The sequence below is a fragment of the Lactuca saligna genome, chromosome 6 (assembly GCF_052625555.1).
Source record: "Lactuca saligna cultivar CGN05327 chromosome 6, ASM5262555v1, whole genome shotgun sequence".
Lineage (NCBI taxonomy): Eukaryota > Viridiplantae > Streptophyta > Magnoliopsida > Asterales > Asteraceae > Lactuca > Lactuca saligna.
Genome location: NC_136422.1, coordinates 48,269,679 through 48,287,533, shown reverse-complemented (window position 1 = coordinate 48,287,533; position 17,855 = coordinate 48,269,679). Strand labels below are relative to the sequence as shown.

The following is a 17,855-nucleotide window of genomic DNA, read 5'->3' as shown; positions in this document are numbered from 1 at the left end:
TATGATTTATTCACCACTAGGTGTAATACCCGTTTGTTACACGGGTTTCTTGAAAAAAATAATATAAAATTTCGAACATCAACGAATTATTAAAATAATACAACACATATAAGTGAAAAGTTTATTGAATAAGTGTGTAATTGAACTCAAAATACCAAAAAGAAATCATTAATGAAATGTTCTAATTAAATAATTTTTACAAATCACAAATTTCCAAATACTTCTTTGAATACAACATTAGATGTCTTATTGGTAGGGTTTCCTTCGTTGTCTAAAATTAATATTTTCAATCCATCTCTGCTTTTAACTCTAGACAATGCAACATACAACTGTCCATGAGTAAACACTGGTTGTCTTAAAAACAAACCAACCTTTGATAGCGACTGTCCTTGACTTTTGTTTATTGTCATCGCAAAGCATACAGCAAGTGGAAACTGTCTTCGCTGAAATGTGAAAGGAATCCTTTTATCCGAAGGGGTCAGTGACATTCTTGGAATAAACGTACGTTTTCCTATATTACTTCCAGAAATAATCTCTGCTTCTATAACACGCTTACCCAATGCTATAACTCGTAGCCTTGTTCCATTACACAAACCGTATTTTTGGTCAATATTCCTCAATAACATAACTGGAACACCGACTTTTAATACCAATTTATGAATTGGCATACCTGAAGGTCTAAGGCCATTTAGAACATCAGGAGTGTATAAAGATTCGTCAAAGTCATCGTGTACAAACTCCGATTGACAAAGACTGTCTGAACTTAAGTATTCTTTTTCATCTCCAGGAAATAATTTTAACAAACGATTGTTTATTTCTTGAACAACTTCATTTTTCGGTGCAAGGATTGCTCTTTCTTGGAAAAACATCGGATTATTGGCATTTTCAACAATAGAAGGATAGACAAATGTAATTAAGGAACAGTATAATCCCTAAAAACAATAATAAGCCTAAATTCTGGAAGATAGATACCTACATATGGAATTGTTTGTCCCTGATCTTTATTGATTGTCATTGCAAAGCACAATCGAATAGGAAACTGTTTCCTCATTAGAGGATCGATGGTTGCTACTAATTGCTTGTAACTGGTATTGGTTTCATATCGATGGATGTGGATTCGCATATGAAATCAATTGTGTTCGCATCTATGAAATCAGTTCGCATATGACAACAATTGAGTTCGCATTTGGTTTTGTGGGTCAAAACAGTTCGCATAAGAAGTTCACGATTTGTTTGAGGTTAATTGATTTTGATTTCGCAAGCTTGGAGTCGGAGATCTGGATTGTGTTCGCATCTATAGAATGCGAGGAGAATTTAATGGTGATATTCAGTTTGCATTTGGTGACACAAGTACGTGGTTGATGATTTTTGGTTGGTTCGCATTTGAAATTAGTGGGTTTCGCATTTGGGTTCGTATCTGGGTTTCTCAAACAACTGAAATGCGAATATGAGACAACTGATTAATTTCTCAGTTAATGCGATGAAATGCGAATGAACTCAAAGACGGATGGATGCAAGATGCGAAGAATTTGAATGAAAATGCGAAGTTTTTAATGTATAAATGCGAATTGGGGAAGAAAGCTTAGAGTTTCGCATTTGGCACCTGATCTTTTCAAGAAATAATATAAGTGGTCCAACTTCGCAAAATGGGGTCATTTAATCAGAAAATCGATCATTCTTCAAATATGACATTTAATCAGAAAATCGATCTAAAAATGAGACATTTGGTGTTTATCGATTTTTCAGGGTCGACGGGTTGTATGAAAAGCGAAGGCTGAGTTCTTGAAAATTAGAGGATCGATGGTTGCTACTAATTGCTTGTAACTGGTATTGGTTTCATATCGATGGATGTGGATTCGCATATGAAATCAATTGTGTTCGCATCTATGAAATCAGTTCGCATATGACAACAATTGAGTTCGCATTTGGTTTTGTGGGTCAAAACAGTTCGCATAAGAAGTTCACGACTTGTTTGAGGTTAATTGATTTTGATTTCGCAAGCTTGGAGTCGGAGATCTGGATTGTGTTCGCATCTATAGAATGCGAGGAGAATTTAATGGTGATATTCAGTTCGCATTTGGTGACACAAGTACGTGGTTGATGATTTTTGGTTGGTTCGCATTTGAAATTAGTGGGTTTCGCATTTGGGTTCGTATCTGGGTTTCTCAAACAACTGAAATGCGAATATGAGACAACTGATTAATTTCTCAGTTAATGCGATGAAATGCGAATGAACTCAAAGACGGATGGATGCAAGATGCGAAGAATTTGAATGAAAATGCGAAGTTTTTAATGTATAAATGCGAATTGGGGAAGAAAGCTTAGAGTTTCGCTTTGGCACCTGATCTTTTCAAGAAATAATATAAATGGTCCAACTTCGCAAAATGGGGTCATTTAATCAGAAAATCGATCATTCTTCAAATATGACATTTAATCAGAAAATCGATCTAAAAATGAGACATTTGGTGTTTATCGATTTTTCAGGGTCGACGGGTTGTATGAAAAGCGAAGGCTGAGTTCTTGAAAATTAGAGGATCGATGGTTGCTACTAATTGCTTGTAACTGGTATTGGTTTCATATCGATGGATGTGGATTCGCATATGAAATCAATTGTGTTCGCATCTATGAAATCAGTTCGCATATGACAACAATTGAGTTCGCATTTGGTTTTGTGGGTCAAAACAGTTCGCATAAGAAGTTCACGACTTGTTTGAGGTTAATTGATTTTGATTTCGCAAGCTTGGAGTCGGAGATCTGGATTGTGTTCGCATCTATAGAATGCGAGGAGAATTTAATGGTGATATTCAGTTCGCATTTGGTGACACAAGTACGTGGTTGATGATTTTTGGTTGGTTCGCATTTGAAATTAGTGGGTTTCGCATTTGGGTTCGTATCTGGGTTTCTCAAACAACTAAAATGCGAATATGAGACAACTGATTAATTTCTCAGTTAATGCGATGAAATGCGAATGAACTCAAAGACGGATGGATGCAAGATGCGAAGAATTTGAATGAAAATGCGAAGTTTTTAATGTATAAATGCGAATTGGGGAAGAAAGCTTAGAGTTTCGCATTTGGCACCTGATCTTTTCAAGAAATAATATAAGTGGTCCAACTTCGCAAAATGGGGTCATTTAATCAGAAAATCGATCATTCTTCAAATATGACATTTAATCAGAAAATCGATCTAAAAATGAGACATTTGGTGTTTATCGATTTTTCAGGGTCGACGGGTTGTATGAAAAGCGAAGGCTGAGTAATTGAAAATTAGAGGATCGATGGTTGCTACTAATTGCTTGTAACTGGTATTGGTTTCATATCGATGGATGTGGATTCGCATATGAAATCAATTGTGTTCGCATCTATGAAATCAGTTCGCATATGACATCAATTGAGTTCGCATTTGGTTTTGTGGGTCAAAACAGTTCGCATAAGAAGTTCACGATTTGTTTGAGGTTAATTGATTTTGATTTCGCAAGCTTGGAGTCGGAGATCTGGATTGTGTTCGCATCTATAGAATGCGAGGAGAATTTAATGGTGATATTCAGTTCGCATTTGGTGACACAAGTACGTGGTTGATGATTTTTGGTTGGTTCACATTTGAAATCAGTGGGTTTCGCATTTGGGTTCGTAAGTGGGTTTCTCAAACAACTGAAATGCGAATATGAGACAACTGATTAATTTCTCAGTTAATGCGATGAAATGCGAATGAACTCAAAGACGGATGGATGCAAGATGCGAAGAATTTGAATGAAAATGCGATGTTTTTAATGTATAAATGCGAATTGGGGAAGAAAGCTTAGAGTTTCGCATTTGGCACCTGATCTTTTCAAGAAATAATATAAATGCGAATTGGGGAAGAAAGCTTAGAGTTTCGCATTTGTCGAATGAATGACAGTTAACATCAAATTACCAAGAAAGGCCCAGAGAGATGAGATTAGTGGTGATTGGATTGCAGTCAAGACAATTGATCAGCCATTACCTTTGCAAATTGGACTATCATTAGCTAGTTATCTAACAAAAAAACATTTACCGGAGCTCATGTGTCGAAATGAAAAACATGTATTAAACAAAAGCATTGGATAAAATGTATTAAACAAAAGCAAGGTCACAAAATCGAAATATTAGAGAGATAAAAAAATCGTACATCAATGCTATATACGACAAAGTAGAATCATATATGTTCACTCAATATAAGAAATAATATCTGGTCCACATATTACATATACACAACAGGGGCTAGCAGACATGAAATATAGCACATTGATTGTTGTTCAGAACATGTTCATTTAGCAATCTTCACACATAGTATATCAGTTTTTTTTCATTGAAATATATCGAAATGGAACTATAAATGACGACATGAGATAGAAATCTCAACCTACACCATTAATCAAAGCAGTTTTTGAACATCATTTAAAAAAAAACACTCATGCATAGCCAAAGTAATTCCAATAGCATCTAGAAAAGAAATTTGCAATCCAAGGCCGATATTCATCAAATTACTACCACAGAACGCTTGCATCAACCATCAGCCTCGTTGATTTACACGCACAGTGACCACACGGCACACATTGAATCCACCGAAATAAAAGATAAAACTATCCCATACGATTATAATACTTATCTAACATCCCGGTATTCGAAAGCATACAGACAGTGATACAATTTTGAATACATGTAGCTACCAAAGAGCTGGATTGCAAAAAAGGAGAGTGGCTGAGCATACCGGAGGGGAGGTGATTGGTTTACTGCAAAATGTCATGGCGGCGGAATCCATGTCGTATATCAAGCGCTGCAAAAGGAACAGACAAGATCAGGATTGTATCGACAAGAACATGAATACATCATTTATAGATTTGTAATAGCGATGAGCAAGCAACTACACTTGAAAGTAAGATCCAACTTGTTAGAGAGGAAATCGGAATCAAAATTAAGAAGGAATGAAGAGTGTATATGTAAGAAGGCAACTCACTCCGAAATTATCGAGAGGCAGGCAAAAATTCAAGAATTAGGCGTAGCGGTTGAGCGAGAGAGTGTGAGAGCAATGAAGTAGTACAAGTAAAGAAGAAAGAGGGGAGGGGTGTCGATGAAATCTATGATGCTCACAGATTGAATTCTCCGCCCAAAACGGACTTTCTTTGGTTTTGGCTATACATACATTTATGATTTATTCACCACTAGGTGTAATACCCGTTTGTTACACGGGTTTCTTGAAAAAAATAATATAAAATTTCGAACATCAACGAATTATTAAAATAATACAACACATATAAGTGAAAAGTTTATTGAATAAGTGTGTAATTGAACTCAAAATACCAAAAAGAAATCATTAATGAAATGTTCTAATTAAATAATTTTTACAAATCACAAATTTCCAAATACTTCTTTGAATACAACATTAGATGTCTTATTGGTAGGGTTTCCTTCGTTGTCTAAAATTAATATTTTCAATCCATCTCTGCTTTTAACTCTAGACAATGCAACATACAACTGTCCATGAGTAAACACTGGTTGTCTTAAAAACAAACCAACCTTTGATAGCGACTGTCCTTGACTTTTGTTTATTGTCATCGCAAAGCATACAGCAAGTGGAAACTGTCTTCGCTGAAATGTGAAAGGAATCCTTTTATCCGAAGGGGTCAGTGACATTCTTGGAATAAACGTACGTTTTCCTATATTACTTCCAGAAATAATCTCTGCTTCTATAACACGCTTACCCAATGCTATAACTCGTAGCCTTGTCCCATTACACAAACCGTATTTTTGGTCAATATTCCTCAATAACATAACTGGAACACCGACTTTTAATACCAATTTATGAATTGGCATACCTGAAGGTCTAAGGCCATTTAGAACATCAGGAGTGTATAAAGATTCGTCAAAGTCATCGTGTACAAACTCCGATTGACAAAGACTGTCTGAACTTAAGTATTCTTTTTCATCTCCAGGAAATAATTTTAACAAACGATTGTTTATTTCTTGAACAACTTCATTTTTCGGTGCAAGGATTGCTCTTTCTTGGAAAAACATCGGATTATTGGCATTTTCAACAATAGAAGGATAGACAAATGTAATTAAGGAACAGTATAATCCCTAAAAACAATAATAAGCCTAAATTCTGGAAGATAGATACCTACATATGGAATTGTTTGTCCCTGATCTTTATTGATTGTCATTGCAAAGCACAATCGAATAGGAAACTGTTTCCTCATTAGAGGATCGATGGTTGCTACTAATTGCTTGTAACTGGTATTGGTTTCATATCGATGGATGTGGATTCGCATATGAAATCAATTGTGTTCGCATCTATGAAATCAGTTCGCATATGACAACAATTGAGTTCGCATTTGGTTTTGTGGGTCAAAACAGTTCGCATAAGAAGTTCACGATTTGTTTGAGGTTAATTGATTTTGATTTCGCAAGCTTGGAGTCGGAGATCTGGATTGTGTTCGCATCTATAGAATGCGAGGAGAATTTAATGGTGATATTCAGTTCGCATTTGGTGACACAAGTACGTGGTTGATGATTTTTGGTTGGTTCGCATTTGAAATTAGTGGGTTTCGCATTTGGGTTCGTATCTGGGTTTCTCAAACAACTGAAATGCGAATATGAGACAACTGATTAATTTCTCAGTTAATGCGATGAAATGCGAATGAACTCAAAGACGGATGGATGCAAGATGCGAAGAATTTGAATGAAAATGCGAAGTTTTTAATGTATAAATGCGAATTGGGGAAGAAAGCTTAGAGTTTCGCATTTGGCACCTGATCTTTTCAAGAAATAATATAAGTGGTCCAACTTCGCAAAATGGGGTCATTTAATCAGAAAATCGATCATTCTTCAAACATGACATTTAATCAGAAAATCGATCTAAAAATGAGACATTTGGTGTTTATCGATTTTTCAGGGTCGACGGGTTGTATGAAAAGCGAAGGCTGAGTTCTTGAAAATTAGAGGATCGATGGTTGCTACTAATTGCTTGTAACTGGTATTGGTTTCATATCGATGGATGTGGATTCGCATATGAAATCAATTGTGTTCGCATCTATGAAATCAGTTCGCATATGACAACAATTGAGTTCGCATTTGGTTTTGTGGGTCAAAACAGTTCGCATAAGAAGTTCACGATTTGTTTGAGGTTAATTGATTTTGATTTCGCAAGCTTGGAGTCGGAGATCTGGATTGTGTTCGCATCTATAGAATGCGAGGAGAATTTAATGGTGATATTCAGTTCGCATTTGGTGACACAAGTACGTGGTTGATGATTTTTGGTTGGTTCGCATTTGAAATTAGTGGGTTTCGCATTTGGGTTCGTATCTGGGTTTCTCAAACAACTGAAATGCGAATATGAGACAACTGATTAATTTCTCAGTTAATGCGATGAAATGCGAATGAACTCAAAGACGGATGGATGCAAGATGCGAAGAATTTGAATGAAAATGCGAAGTTTTTAATGTATAAATGCGAATTGGGGAAGAAAGCTTAGAGTTTCGCATTTGGCACCTGATCTTTTCAAGAAATAATATAAGTGGTCCAACTTCGCAAAATGGGGTCATTTAATCAGAAAATCGATCATTCTTCAAATATGACATTTAATCAGAAAATCGATCTAAAAATGAGACATTTGGTGTTTATCGATTTTTCAGGGTCGACGGGTTGTATGAAAAGCGAAGGCTGAGTTCTTGAAAATTAGAGGATCGATGGTTGCTACTAATTGCTTGTAACTGGTATTGGTTTCATATCGATGGATGTGGATTCGCATATGAAATCAATTGTGTTCGCATCTATGAAATCAGTTCGCATATGACAACAATTGAGTTCGCATTTGGTTTTGTGGGTCAAAACAGTTCGCATAAGAAGTTCACGATTTGTTTGAGGTTAATTGATTTTGATTTTGCAAGCTTGGAGTCGGAGATCTGGATTGTGTTCGCATCTATAGAATGCGAGGAGAATTTAATGGTGATATTCAGTTCGCATTTGGTGACACAAGTACGTGGTTGATGATTTTTGGTTGGTTCGCATTTGAAATTAGTGGGTTTCGCATTTGGGTTCGTATCTGGGTTTCTCAAACAACTGAAATGCGAATATGAGACAACTGATTAATTTCTCAGTTAATGCGATGAAATGCGAATGAACTCAAAGACGGATGGATGCAAGATGCGAAGAATTTGAATGAAAATGCGAAGTTTTTAATGTATAAATGCGAATTGGGGAAGAAAGCTTAGAGTTTCGCATTTGGCACCTGATCTTTTCAAGAAATAATATAAGTGGTCCAACTTCGCAAAATGGGGTCATTTAATCAGAAAATCGATCATTCTTCAAATATGACATTTAATCAGAAAATCGATCTAAAAATGAGACATTTGGTGTTTATCGATTTTTCAGGGTCGACGGGTTGTATGAAAAGCGAAGGCTGAGTTCTTGAAAATTAGAGGATCGATGGTTGCTACTAATTGCTTGTAACTGGTATTGGTTTCATATCGATGGATGTGGATTCGCATATGAAATCAATTGTGTTCGCATCTATGAAATCAGTTCGCATATGACAACAATTGAGTTCGCATTTGGTTTTGTGGGTCAAAACAGTTCGCATAAGAAGTTCACGATTTGTTTGAGGTTAATTGATTTTGATTTCGCAAGCTTGGAGTCGGAGATCTGGATTGTGTTCGCATCTATAGAATGCGAGGAGAATTTAATGGTGATATTCAGTTCGCATTTGGTGACACAAGTACGTGGTTGATGATTTTTGGTTGGTTCGCATTTGAATTTAGTGGGTTTCGCATTTGGGTTCGTATCTGGGTTTCTCAAACAACTGAAATGCGAATATGAGACAACTGATTAATTTCTCAGTTAATGCGATGAAATGCGAATGAACTCAAAGACGGATGGATGCAAGATGCGAAGAATTTGAATGAAAATGCGAAGTTTTTAATGTATAAATGCGAATTGGGGAAGAAAGCTTAGAGTTTCGCATTTGGCACCTGATCTTTTCAGGAAATAATATAAGTGGTCCAACTTCGCAAAATGGGGTCATTTAATCAGAAAACCGATCATTCTTCAAATATGACATTTAATCAGAAAATCGATCTAAAAATGAGACATTTGGTGTTTATCGATTTTTCAGGGTCGACGGGTTGTATGAAAAGCGAAGGCTGAGTTCTTGAAAATTAGAGGATCGATGGTTGCTACTAATTGCTTGTAACTGGTATTGGTTTCATATCGATGGATGTGGATTCGCATATGAAATCAATTGTGTTCGCATCTATGAAATCAGTTCGCATATGACAACAATTGAGTTCGCATTTGGTTTTGTGGGTCAAAACAGTTCGCATAAGAAGTTCACGATTTGTTTGAGGTTAATTGATTTTGATTTCGCAAGCTTGGAGTCGGAGATCTGGATTGTGTTCGCATCTATAGAATGCGAGGAGAATTTAATGGTGATATTCAGTTCGCATTTGGTGACACAAGTACGTGGTTGATGATTTTTGGTTGGTTCGCATTTGAAATTAGTGGGTTTCGCATTTGGGTTCGTATCTGGGTTTCTCAAACAACTGAAATGCGAATATGAGACAACTGATTAATTTCTCAGTTAATGCGATGAAACGCGAATGAACTCAAAGACGGATGGATGCAAGATGCGAAGAATTTGAATGAAAATGCGAAGTTTTTAATGTATAAATGCGAATTGGGGAAGAAAGCTTAGAGTTTCGCATTTGGCACCTGATCTTTTCAAGAAATAATATAAGTGGTCCAACTTCGCAAAATGGGGTCATTTAATCAGAAAATCGATCATTCTTCAAATATGACATTTAATCAGAAAATCGATCTAAACATGAGACATTTGGTGTTTATCGATTTTTCAGGGTCGACGGGTTGTATGAAAAGCGAAGGCTGAGTAATTGAAAATTAGAGGATCGATGGTTGCTACTAATTGCTTGTAACTGGTATTGGTTTCATATCGATGGATGTGGATTCGCATATGAAATCAATTGTGTTCGCATCTATGAAATCAGTTCGCATATGACATCAATTGAGTTCGCATTTGGTTTTGTGGGTCAAAACAGTTCGCATAAGAAGTTCACGATTTGTTTGAGGTTAATTGATTTTGATTTCGCAAGCTTGGAGTCGGAGATCTGGATTGTGTTCGCATCTATGGAATGCGAGGAGAATTAAATGGTGATATTCAGTTCGCATTTGGTGACACAAGTACGTGGTTGATGATTTTTGGTTGGTTCACATTTGAAATCAGTGGGTTTCGCATTTGGGTTCGTAAGTGGGTTTCTCAAACAACTGAAATGCGAATATGAGACAACTGATTAATTTCTCAGTTAATGCGATGAAATGCGAATGAACTCAAAGACGGATGGATGCAAGATGCGAAGAATTTGAATGAAAATGCGATGTTTTTAATGTATAAATGCGAATTGGGGAAGAAAGCTTAGAGTTTCGCATTTGGCACCTGATCTTTTCAAGAAATAATATAAGTGGTCCAACTTCGCAAAATGGGGTCATTTAATCAGAAAATCGATCATTCTTCAAATATGACATTTAATCAGAAAATCGATCTAAAAATGAGACATTTGGTGTTTATCGATTTTTCAGGGTCGACGGGTTGTATGAAAAGCGAAGGCTGAGTAATTGAAAATTAGAGGATCGATGGTTGCTACTAATTGCTTGTAACTGGTATTGGTTTCATATCGATGGATGTGGATTCGCATATGAAATCAATTGTGTTCGCATCTATGAAATCAGTTCGCATATGACATCAATTGAGTTCGCATTTGGTTTTGTGGGTCAAAACAGTTCGCATAAGAAGTTCACGATTTGTTTGAGGTTAATTGATTTTGATTTCGCAAGCTTGGAGTCGGAGATCTGGATTGTGTTCGCATCTATAGAATGCGAGGAGAATTTAATGGTGATATTCAGTTCGCATTTGGTGACACAAGTACGTGGTTGATGATTTTTGGTAGGTTCACATTTGAAATCAGTGGGTTTCGCATTTGGGTTCGTAAGTGGGTTTCTCAAACAACTGAAATGCGAATATGAGACAACTGATTAATTTCTCAGTTAATGCGATGAAATGCGAATGAACTCAAAGACGGATGGATGCAAGATGCGAAGAATTTGAATGAAAATGCGATGTTTTTAATGTATAAATGCGAATTGGGGAAGAAAGCTTAGAGTTTCGCATTTGGCACCTGATCTTTTCAAGAAATAATATAAATGCGAATTGGGGAAGAAAGCTTAGAGTTTCGCATTTGTCGAATGAATGACAGTTAACATCAAATTACCAAGAAAGGCCCAGAGAGATGAGATTAGTGGTGATTGGATTGCAGTCAAGACAATTGATCAGCCATTACCTTTGCAAATTGGACTATCATTAGCTAGTTATCTAACAAAAAAACATTTACCGGAGCTCATGTGTCGAAATGAAAAACATGTATTAAACAAAAGCATTGAATAAAATGTATTAAACAAAAGCAAGGTCACAAAATCGAAATATTAGAGAGATAAAAAAATCGTACATCAATGCTATATACGACAAAGTAGAATCATATATGTTCACTCAATATAAGAAATAATATCTGGTCCACATATTACATATACACAACAGGGGCTAGCAGACATGAAATATAGCACATTGATTGTTGTTCAGAACATGTTCATTTAGCAATCTTCACACATAGTATATCAGTTTTTTTTCATTGAAATATATCGAAATGGAACTATAAATGACGACATGAGATAGAAATCTCAACCTACACCATTAATCAAAGCAGTTTTTGAACATCATTTAAAAAAAAACACTCATGCATAGCCAAAGTAATTCCAATAGCATCTAGAAAAGAAATTTGCAATCCAAGGCCGATATTCATCAAATTACTACCACAGAACGCTTGCATCAACCATCAGCCTCGTTGATTTACACGCACAGTGACCACACGGCACACATTGAATCCACCGAAATAAAAGATAAAACTATCCCATACGATTATAATACTTATCTAACATCCCGGTATTCGAAAGCATACAGACAGTGATACAATTTTGAATACATGTAGCTACCAAAGAGCTGGATTGCAAAAAAGGAGAGTGGCTGAGCATACCGGAGGGGAGGTGATTGGTTTACTGCAAAATGTCATGGCGGCGGAATCCATGTCGTATATCAAGCGCTGCAAAAGGAACAGACAAGATCAGGATTGTATCGACAAGAACATGAATACAGCATTTATAGATTTGTAATAGCGATGAGCAAGCAACTACACTTGAAAGTAAGATCCAACTTGTTAGAGAGGAAATCGAAATCAAAATTAAGAAGGAATGAAGAGTGTATATGTAAGAAGGCAACTCACTCCGAAATTATCGAGAGGCAGGCAAAAATTCAAGAATTAGGCGTAGCGGTTGAGCGAGAGAGTGTGAGAGCAATGAAGTAGTACAAGTAAAGAAGAAAGAGGGGAGGGGTGTCGATGAAATCTATGATGCTCACAGATTGAATTCTCCGCCCAAAACGGACTTTCTTTGGTTTTGGCTATACATACATTTATGATTTATTCACCACTAGGTGTAATACCCGTGTGTTACACGGGTTTCTTGAAAAAAATAATATAAAATTTCGAACATCAACGAATTATTAAAATAATACAACACATATAAGTGAAAAGTTTATTGAATAAGTGTGTAATTGAACTCAAAATACCAAAAAGAAATCATTAATGAAATGTTCTAATTAAATAATTTTTACAAATCACAAATTTCCAAATACTTCTTTGAATACAACATTAGATGTCTTATTGGTAGGGTTTCCTTCGTTGTCTAAAATTAATATTTTCAATCCATCTCTGCTTTTAACTCTAGACAATGCAACATACAACTGTCCATGAGTAAACACTGGTTGTCTTAAAAACAAACCAACCTTTGATAGCGACTGTCCTTGACTTTTGTTTATTGTCATCGCAAAGCATACAGCAAGTGGAAACTGTCTTCGCTGAAATGTGAAAGGAATCCTTTTATCCGAAGGGGTCAGTGACATTCTTGGAATAAACGTACGTTTTCCTATATTACTTCCAGAAATAATCTCTGCTTCTATAACACGCTTACCCAATGCTATAACTCGTAGCCTTGTTCCATTACACAAACCGTATTTTTGGTCAATATTCCTCAATAACATAACTGGAACACCGACTTTTAATACCAATTTATGAATTGGCATACCTGAAGGTCTAAGGCCATTTAGAACATCAGGAGTGTATAAAGATTCGTCAAAGTCATCGTGTACAAACTCCGATTGACAAAGACTGTCTGAACTTAAGTATTCTTTTTCATCTCCAGGAAATAATTTTAACAAACGATTGTTTATTTCTTGAACAACTTCATTTTTCGGTGCAAGGATTGCTCTTTCTTGGAAAAACATCGGATTATTGGCATTTTCAACAATAGAAGGATAGACAAATGTAATTAAGGAACAGTATAATCCCTAAAAACAATAATAAGCCTAAATTCTGGAAGATAGATACCTACATATGGAATTGTTTGTCCCTGATCTTTATTGATTGTCATTGCAAAGCACAATCGAATAGGAAACTGTTTCCTCATTAGAGGATCGATGGTTGCTACTAATTGCTTGTAACTGGTATTGGTTTCATATCGATGGATGTGGATTCGCATATGAAATCAATTGTGTTCGCATCTATGAAATCAGTTCGCATATGACAACAATTGAGTTCGCATTTGGTTTTGTGGGTCAAAACAGTTCGCATAAGAAGTTCACGATTTGTTTGAGGTTAATTGATTTTGATTTCGCAAGCTTGGAGTCGGAGATCTGGATTGTGTTCGCATCTATAGAATGCGAGGAGAATTTAATGGTGATATTCAGTTCGCATTTGGTGACACAAGTACGTGGTTGATGATTTTTGGTTGGTTCGCATTTGAAATTAGTGGGTTTCGCATTTGGGTTCGTATCTGGGTTTCTCAAACAACTGAAATGCGAATATGAGACAACTGATTAATTTCTCAGTTAATGCGATGAAATGCGAATGAACTCAAAGACGGATGGATGCAAGATGCGAAGAATTTGAATGAAAATGCGAAGTTTTTAATGTATAAATGCGAATTGGGGAAGAAAGCTTAGAGTTTCGCATTTGGCACCTGATCTTTTCAAGAAATAATATAAGTGGTCCAACTTCGCAAAATGGGGTCATTTAATCAGAAAATCGATCATTCTTCAAATATGACATTTAATCAGAAAATCGATCTAAAAATGAGACATTTGGTGTTTATCGATTTTTCAGGGTCGACGGGTTGTATGAAAAGCGAAGGCTGAGTTCTTGAAAATTAGAGGATCGATGGTTGCTACTAATTGCTTGTAACTGGTATTGGTTTCATATCGATGGATGTGGATTCGCATATGAAATCAATTGTGTTCGCATCTATGAAATCAGTTCGCATATGACAACAATTGAGTTCGCATTTGGTTTTGTGGGTCAAAACAGTTCGCATAAGAAGTTCACGATTTGTTTGAGGTTAATTGATTTTGATTTCGCAAGCTTGGAGTCGGAGATCTGGATTGTGTTCGCATCTATAGAATGCGAGGAGAATTTAATGGTGATATTCAGTTCGCATTTGGTGACACAAGTACGTGGTTGATGATTTTTGGTTGGTTCGCATTTGAATTTAGTGGGTTTCGCATTTGGGTTCGTATCTGGGTTTCTCAAACAACTGAAATGCGAATATGAGACAACTGATTAATTTCTCAGTTAATGCGATGAAATGCGAATGAACTCAAAGACGGATGGATGCAAGATGCGAAGAATTTGAATGAAAATGCGAAGTTTTTAATGTATAAATGCGAATTGGGGAAGAAAGCTTAGAGTTTCGCATTTGGCACCTGATCTTTTCAAGAAATAATATAAGTGGTCCAACTTCGCAAAATGGGGTCATTTAATCAGAAAATCGATCATTCTTCAAATATGACATTTAATCAGAAAATCGATCTAAAAATGAGACATTTGGTGTTTATCGATTTTTCAGGGTCGACGGGTTGTATGAAAAGCGAAGGCTGAGTTCTTGAAAATTAGAGGATCGATGGTTGCTACTAATTGCTTGTAACTGGTATTGGTTTCATATCGATGGATGTGGATTCGCATATGAAATCAATTGTGTTCGCATCTATGAAATCAGTTCGCATATGACAACAATTGAGTTCGCATTTGGTTTTGTGGGTCAAAACAGTTCGCATAAGAAGTTCACGATTTGTTTGAGGTTAATTGATTTTGATTTCGCAAGCTTGGAGTCGGAGATCTGGATTGTGTTCGCATCTATAGAATGCGAGGAGAATTTAATGGTGATATTCAGTTCGCATTTGGTGACACAAGTACGTGGTTGATGATTTTTGGTTGGTTCGCATTTGAAATTAGTGGGTTTCGCATTTGGGTTCGTATCTGGGTTTCTCAAACAACTGAAATGCGAATATGAGACAACTGATTAATTTCTCAGTTAATGCGATGAAATGCGAATGAACTCAAAGACGGATGGATGCAAGATGCGAAGAATTTGAATGAAAATGCGAAGTTTTTAATGTATAAATGCGAATTGGGGAAGAAAGCTTAGAGTTTCGCATTTGGCACCTGATCTTTTCAAGAAATAATATAAGTGGTCCAACTTCGCAAAATGGGGTCATTTAATCAGAAAATCGATCATTCTTCAAATATGACATTTAATCAGAAAATCGATCTAAAAATGAGACATTTGGTGTTTATCGATTTTTCAGGGTCGACGGGTTGTATGAAAAGCGAAGGCTGAGTAATTGAAAATTAGAGGATCGATGGTTGCTACTAATTGCTTGTAACTGGTATTGGTTTCATATCGATGGATGTGGATTCGCATATGAAATCAATTGTGTTCGCATCTATGAAATCAGTTCGCATATGACATCAATTGAGTTCGCATTTGGTTTTGTGGGTCAAAACAGTTCGCATAAGAAGTTCACGATTTGTTTGAGGTTAATTGATTTTGATTTCGCAAGCTTGGAGTCGGAGATCTGGATTGTGTTCGCATCTATGGAATGCGAGGAGAATTTAATGGTGATATTCAGTTCGCATTTGGTGACACAAGTACGTGGTTGATGATTTTTGGTTGGTTCACATTTGAAATCAGTGGGTTTCGCATTTGGGTTCGTAAGTGGGTTTCTCAAACAACTGAAATGCGAATATGAGACAACTGATTAATTTCTCAGTTAATGCGATGAAATGCGAATGAACTCAAAGACGGATGGATGCAAGATGCGAAGAATTTGAATGAAAATGCGATGTTTTTAATGTATAAATGCGAATTGGGGAAGAAAGCTTAGAGTTTCGCATTTGGCACCTGATCTTTTCAAGAAATAATATAAATGCGAATTGGGGAAGAAAGCTTAGAGTTTCGCATTTGTCGAATGAATGACAGTTAACATCAAATTACCAAGAAAGGCCCAGAGAGATGAGATTAGTGGTGATTGGATTGCAGTCAAGACAATTGATCAGCCATTACCTTTGCAAATTGGACTATCATTAGCTAGTTATCTAACAAAAAAACATTTACCGGAGCTCATGTGTCGAAATGAAAAACATGTATTAAACAAAAGCATTGAATAAAATGTATTAAAGAAAAGCAAGGTCACAAAATCGAAATATTAGAGAGATAAAAAAATCGTACATCAATGCTATATACGACAAAGTAGAATCATATATGTTCACTCAATATAAGAAATAATATCTGGTCCACATATTACATATACACAACAGGGGCTAGCAGACATGAAATATAGCACATTGATTGTTGTTCAGAACATGTTCATTTAGCAATCTTCACACATAGTATATCAGTTTTTTTTCATTGAAATATATCGAAATGGAACTATAAATGACGACATGAGATAGAAATCTCAACCTACACCATTAATCAAAGCAGTTTTTGAACATCATTTAAAAAAAAACACTCATGCATAGCCAAAGTAATTCCAATAGCATCTAGAAAAGAAATTTGCAATCCAAGGCCGATATTCATCAAATTACTACCACAGAACGCTTGCATCAACCATCAGCCTCGTTGATTTACACGCACAGTGACCACACGGCACACATTGAATCCACCGAAATAAAAGATAAAACTATCCCATACGATTATAATACTTATCTAACATCCCGGTATTCGAAAGCATACAGACAGTGATACAATTTTGAATACATGTAGCTACCAAAGAGCTGGATTGCAAAAAAGGAGAGTGGCTGAGCATACCGGAGGGGAGGTGATTGGTTTACTGCAAAATGTCATGGCGGCGGAATCCATGTCGTATATCAAGCGCTGCAAAAGGAACAGACAAGATCAGGATTGTATCGACAAGAACATGAATACAACATTTATAGATTTGTAATAGCGATGAGCAAGCAACTACACTTGAAAGTAAGATCCAACTTGTTAGAGAGGAAATCGGAATCAAAATTAAGAAGGAATGAAGAGTGTATATGTAAGAAGGCAACTCACTCCGAAATTATCGAGAGGCAGGCAAAAATTCAAGAATTAGGCGTAGCGGTTGAGCGAGAGAGTGGGAGAGCAATGAAGTAGTACAAGTAAAGAAGAAAGAGGGGAGGGGTGTCGATGAAATCTATGATGCTCACAGATTGAATTCTCCGCCCAAAACGGACTTTCTTTGGTTTTGGCTATACATACATTTATGATTTATTCACCACTAGGTGTAATACCCGTTTGTTACACGGGTTTCTTGAAAAAAATAATATAAAATTTCGAACATCAACGAATTATTAAAATAATACAACACATATAAGTGAAAAGTTTATTGAATAAGTGTGTAATTGAACT

General features: G+C 36.1%; 3 protein-coding genes across 3 annotated transcripts; all 3 read right to left on the bottom strand.

Moving 5' to 3' along the window:
- Positions 1-203: 203 nt before the first annotated feature.
- Positions 204-4,779, bottom strand: LOC145002537 (uncharacterized). Its single transcript, XM_078961789.1, has 2 exons — positions 4,729-4,779; positions 204-932 (listed from the first exon to the last, which is right to left on the bottom strand). The coding sequence occupies exons 1-2, from the start codon at positions 4,777-4,779 to the stop codon at positions 204-206; spliced, it is 780 nt and encodes a 259-aa protein (XP_078817915.1).
- Positions 4,780-5,366: 587 nt separating this feature from the next.
- LOC145002536 (uncharacterized) lies at positions 5,367-12,160 on the bottom strand. The gene is made up of 2 exons (XM_078961788.1): positions 12,110-12,160; positions 5,367-6,095 (listed from the first exon to the last, which is right to left on the bottom strand). The coding sequence occupies exons 1-2, from the start codon at positions 12,158-12,160 to the stop codon at positions 5,367-5,369; spliced, it is 780 nt and encodes a 259-aa protein (XP_078817914.1).
- A 587-nt stretch (positions 12,161-12,747) lies between these two features.
- Positions 12,748-17,324, bottom strand: LOC145002535 (uncharacterized). Its single transcript, XM_078961787.1, has 2 exons — positions 17,274-17,324; positions 12,748-13,476 (listed from the first exon to the last, which is right to left on the bottom strand). The coding sequence occupies exons 1-2, from the start codon at positions 17,322-17,324 to the stop codon at positions 12,748-12,750; spliced, it is 780 nt and encodes a 259-aa protein (XP_078817913.1).
- Positions 17,325-17,855: the final 531 nt, after the last annotated feature.

Coding starts and splice junctions, on each gene's coding strand:
- LOC145002537 (XM_078961789.1), bottom strand. CDS start 4,779: ATGGATTCCGCCGCCATGACATTTTGCAGTAAACCAATCACCTCCCCT. Junction 933..4,728: donor AACCAATCACCTCCCCTCCG/GTATGCTCAGCC, acceptor TATTGTTTTTAG/GGATTATACTGTTCCTTAAT.
- LOC145002536 (XM_078961788.1), bottom strand. CDS start 12,160: ATGGATTCCGCCGCCATGACATTTTGCAGTAAACCAATCACCTCCCCT. Junction 6,096..12,109: donor AACCAATCACCTCCCCTCCG/GTATGCTCAGCC, acceptor TATTGTTTTTAG/GGATTATACTGTTCCTTAAT.
- LOC145002535 (XM_078961787.1), bottom strand. CDS start 17,324: ATGGATTCCGCCGCCATGACATTTTGCAGTAAACCAATCACCTCCCCT. Junction 13,477..17,273: donor AACCAATCACCTCCCCTCCG/GTATGCTCAGCC, acceptor TATTGTTTTTAG/GGATTATACTGTTCCTTAAT.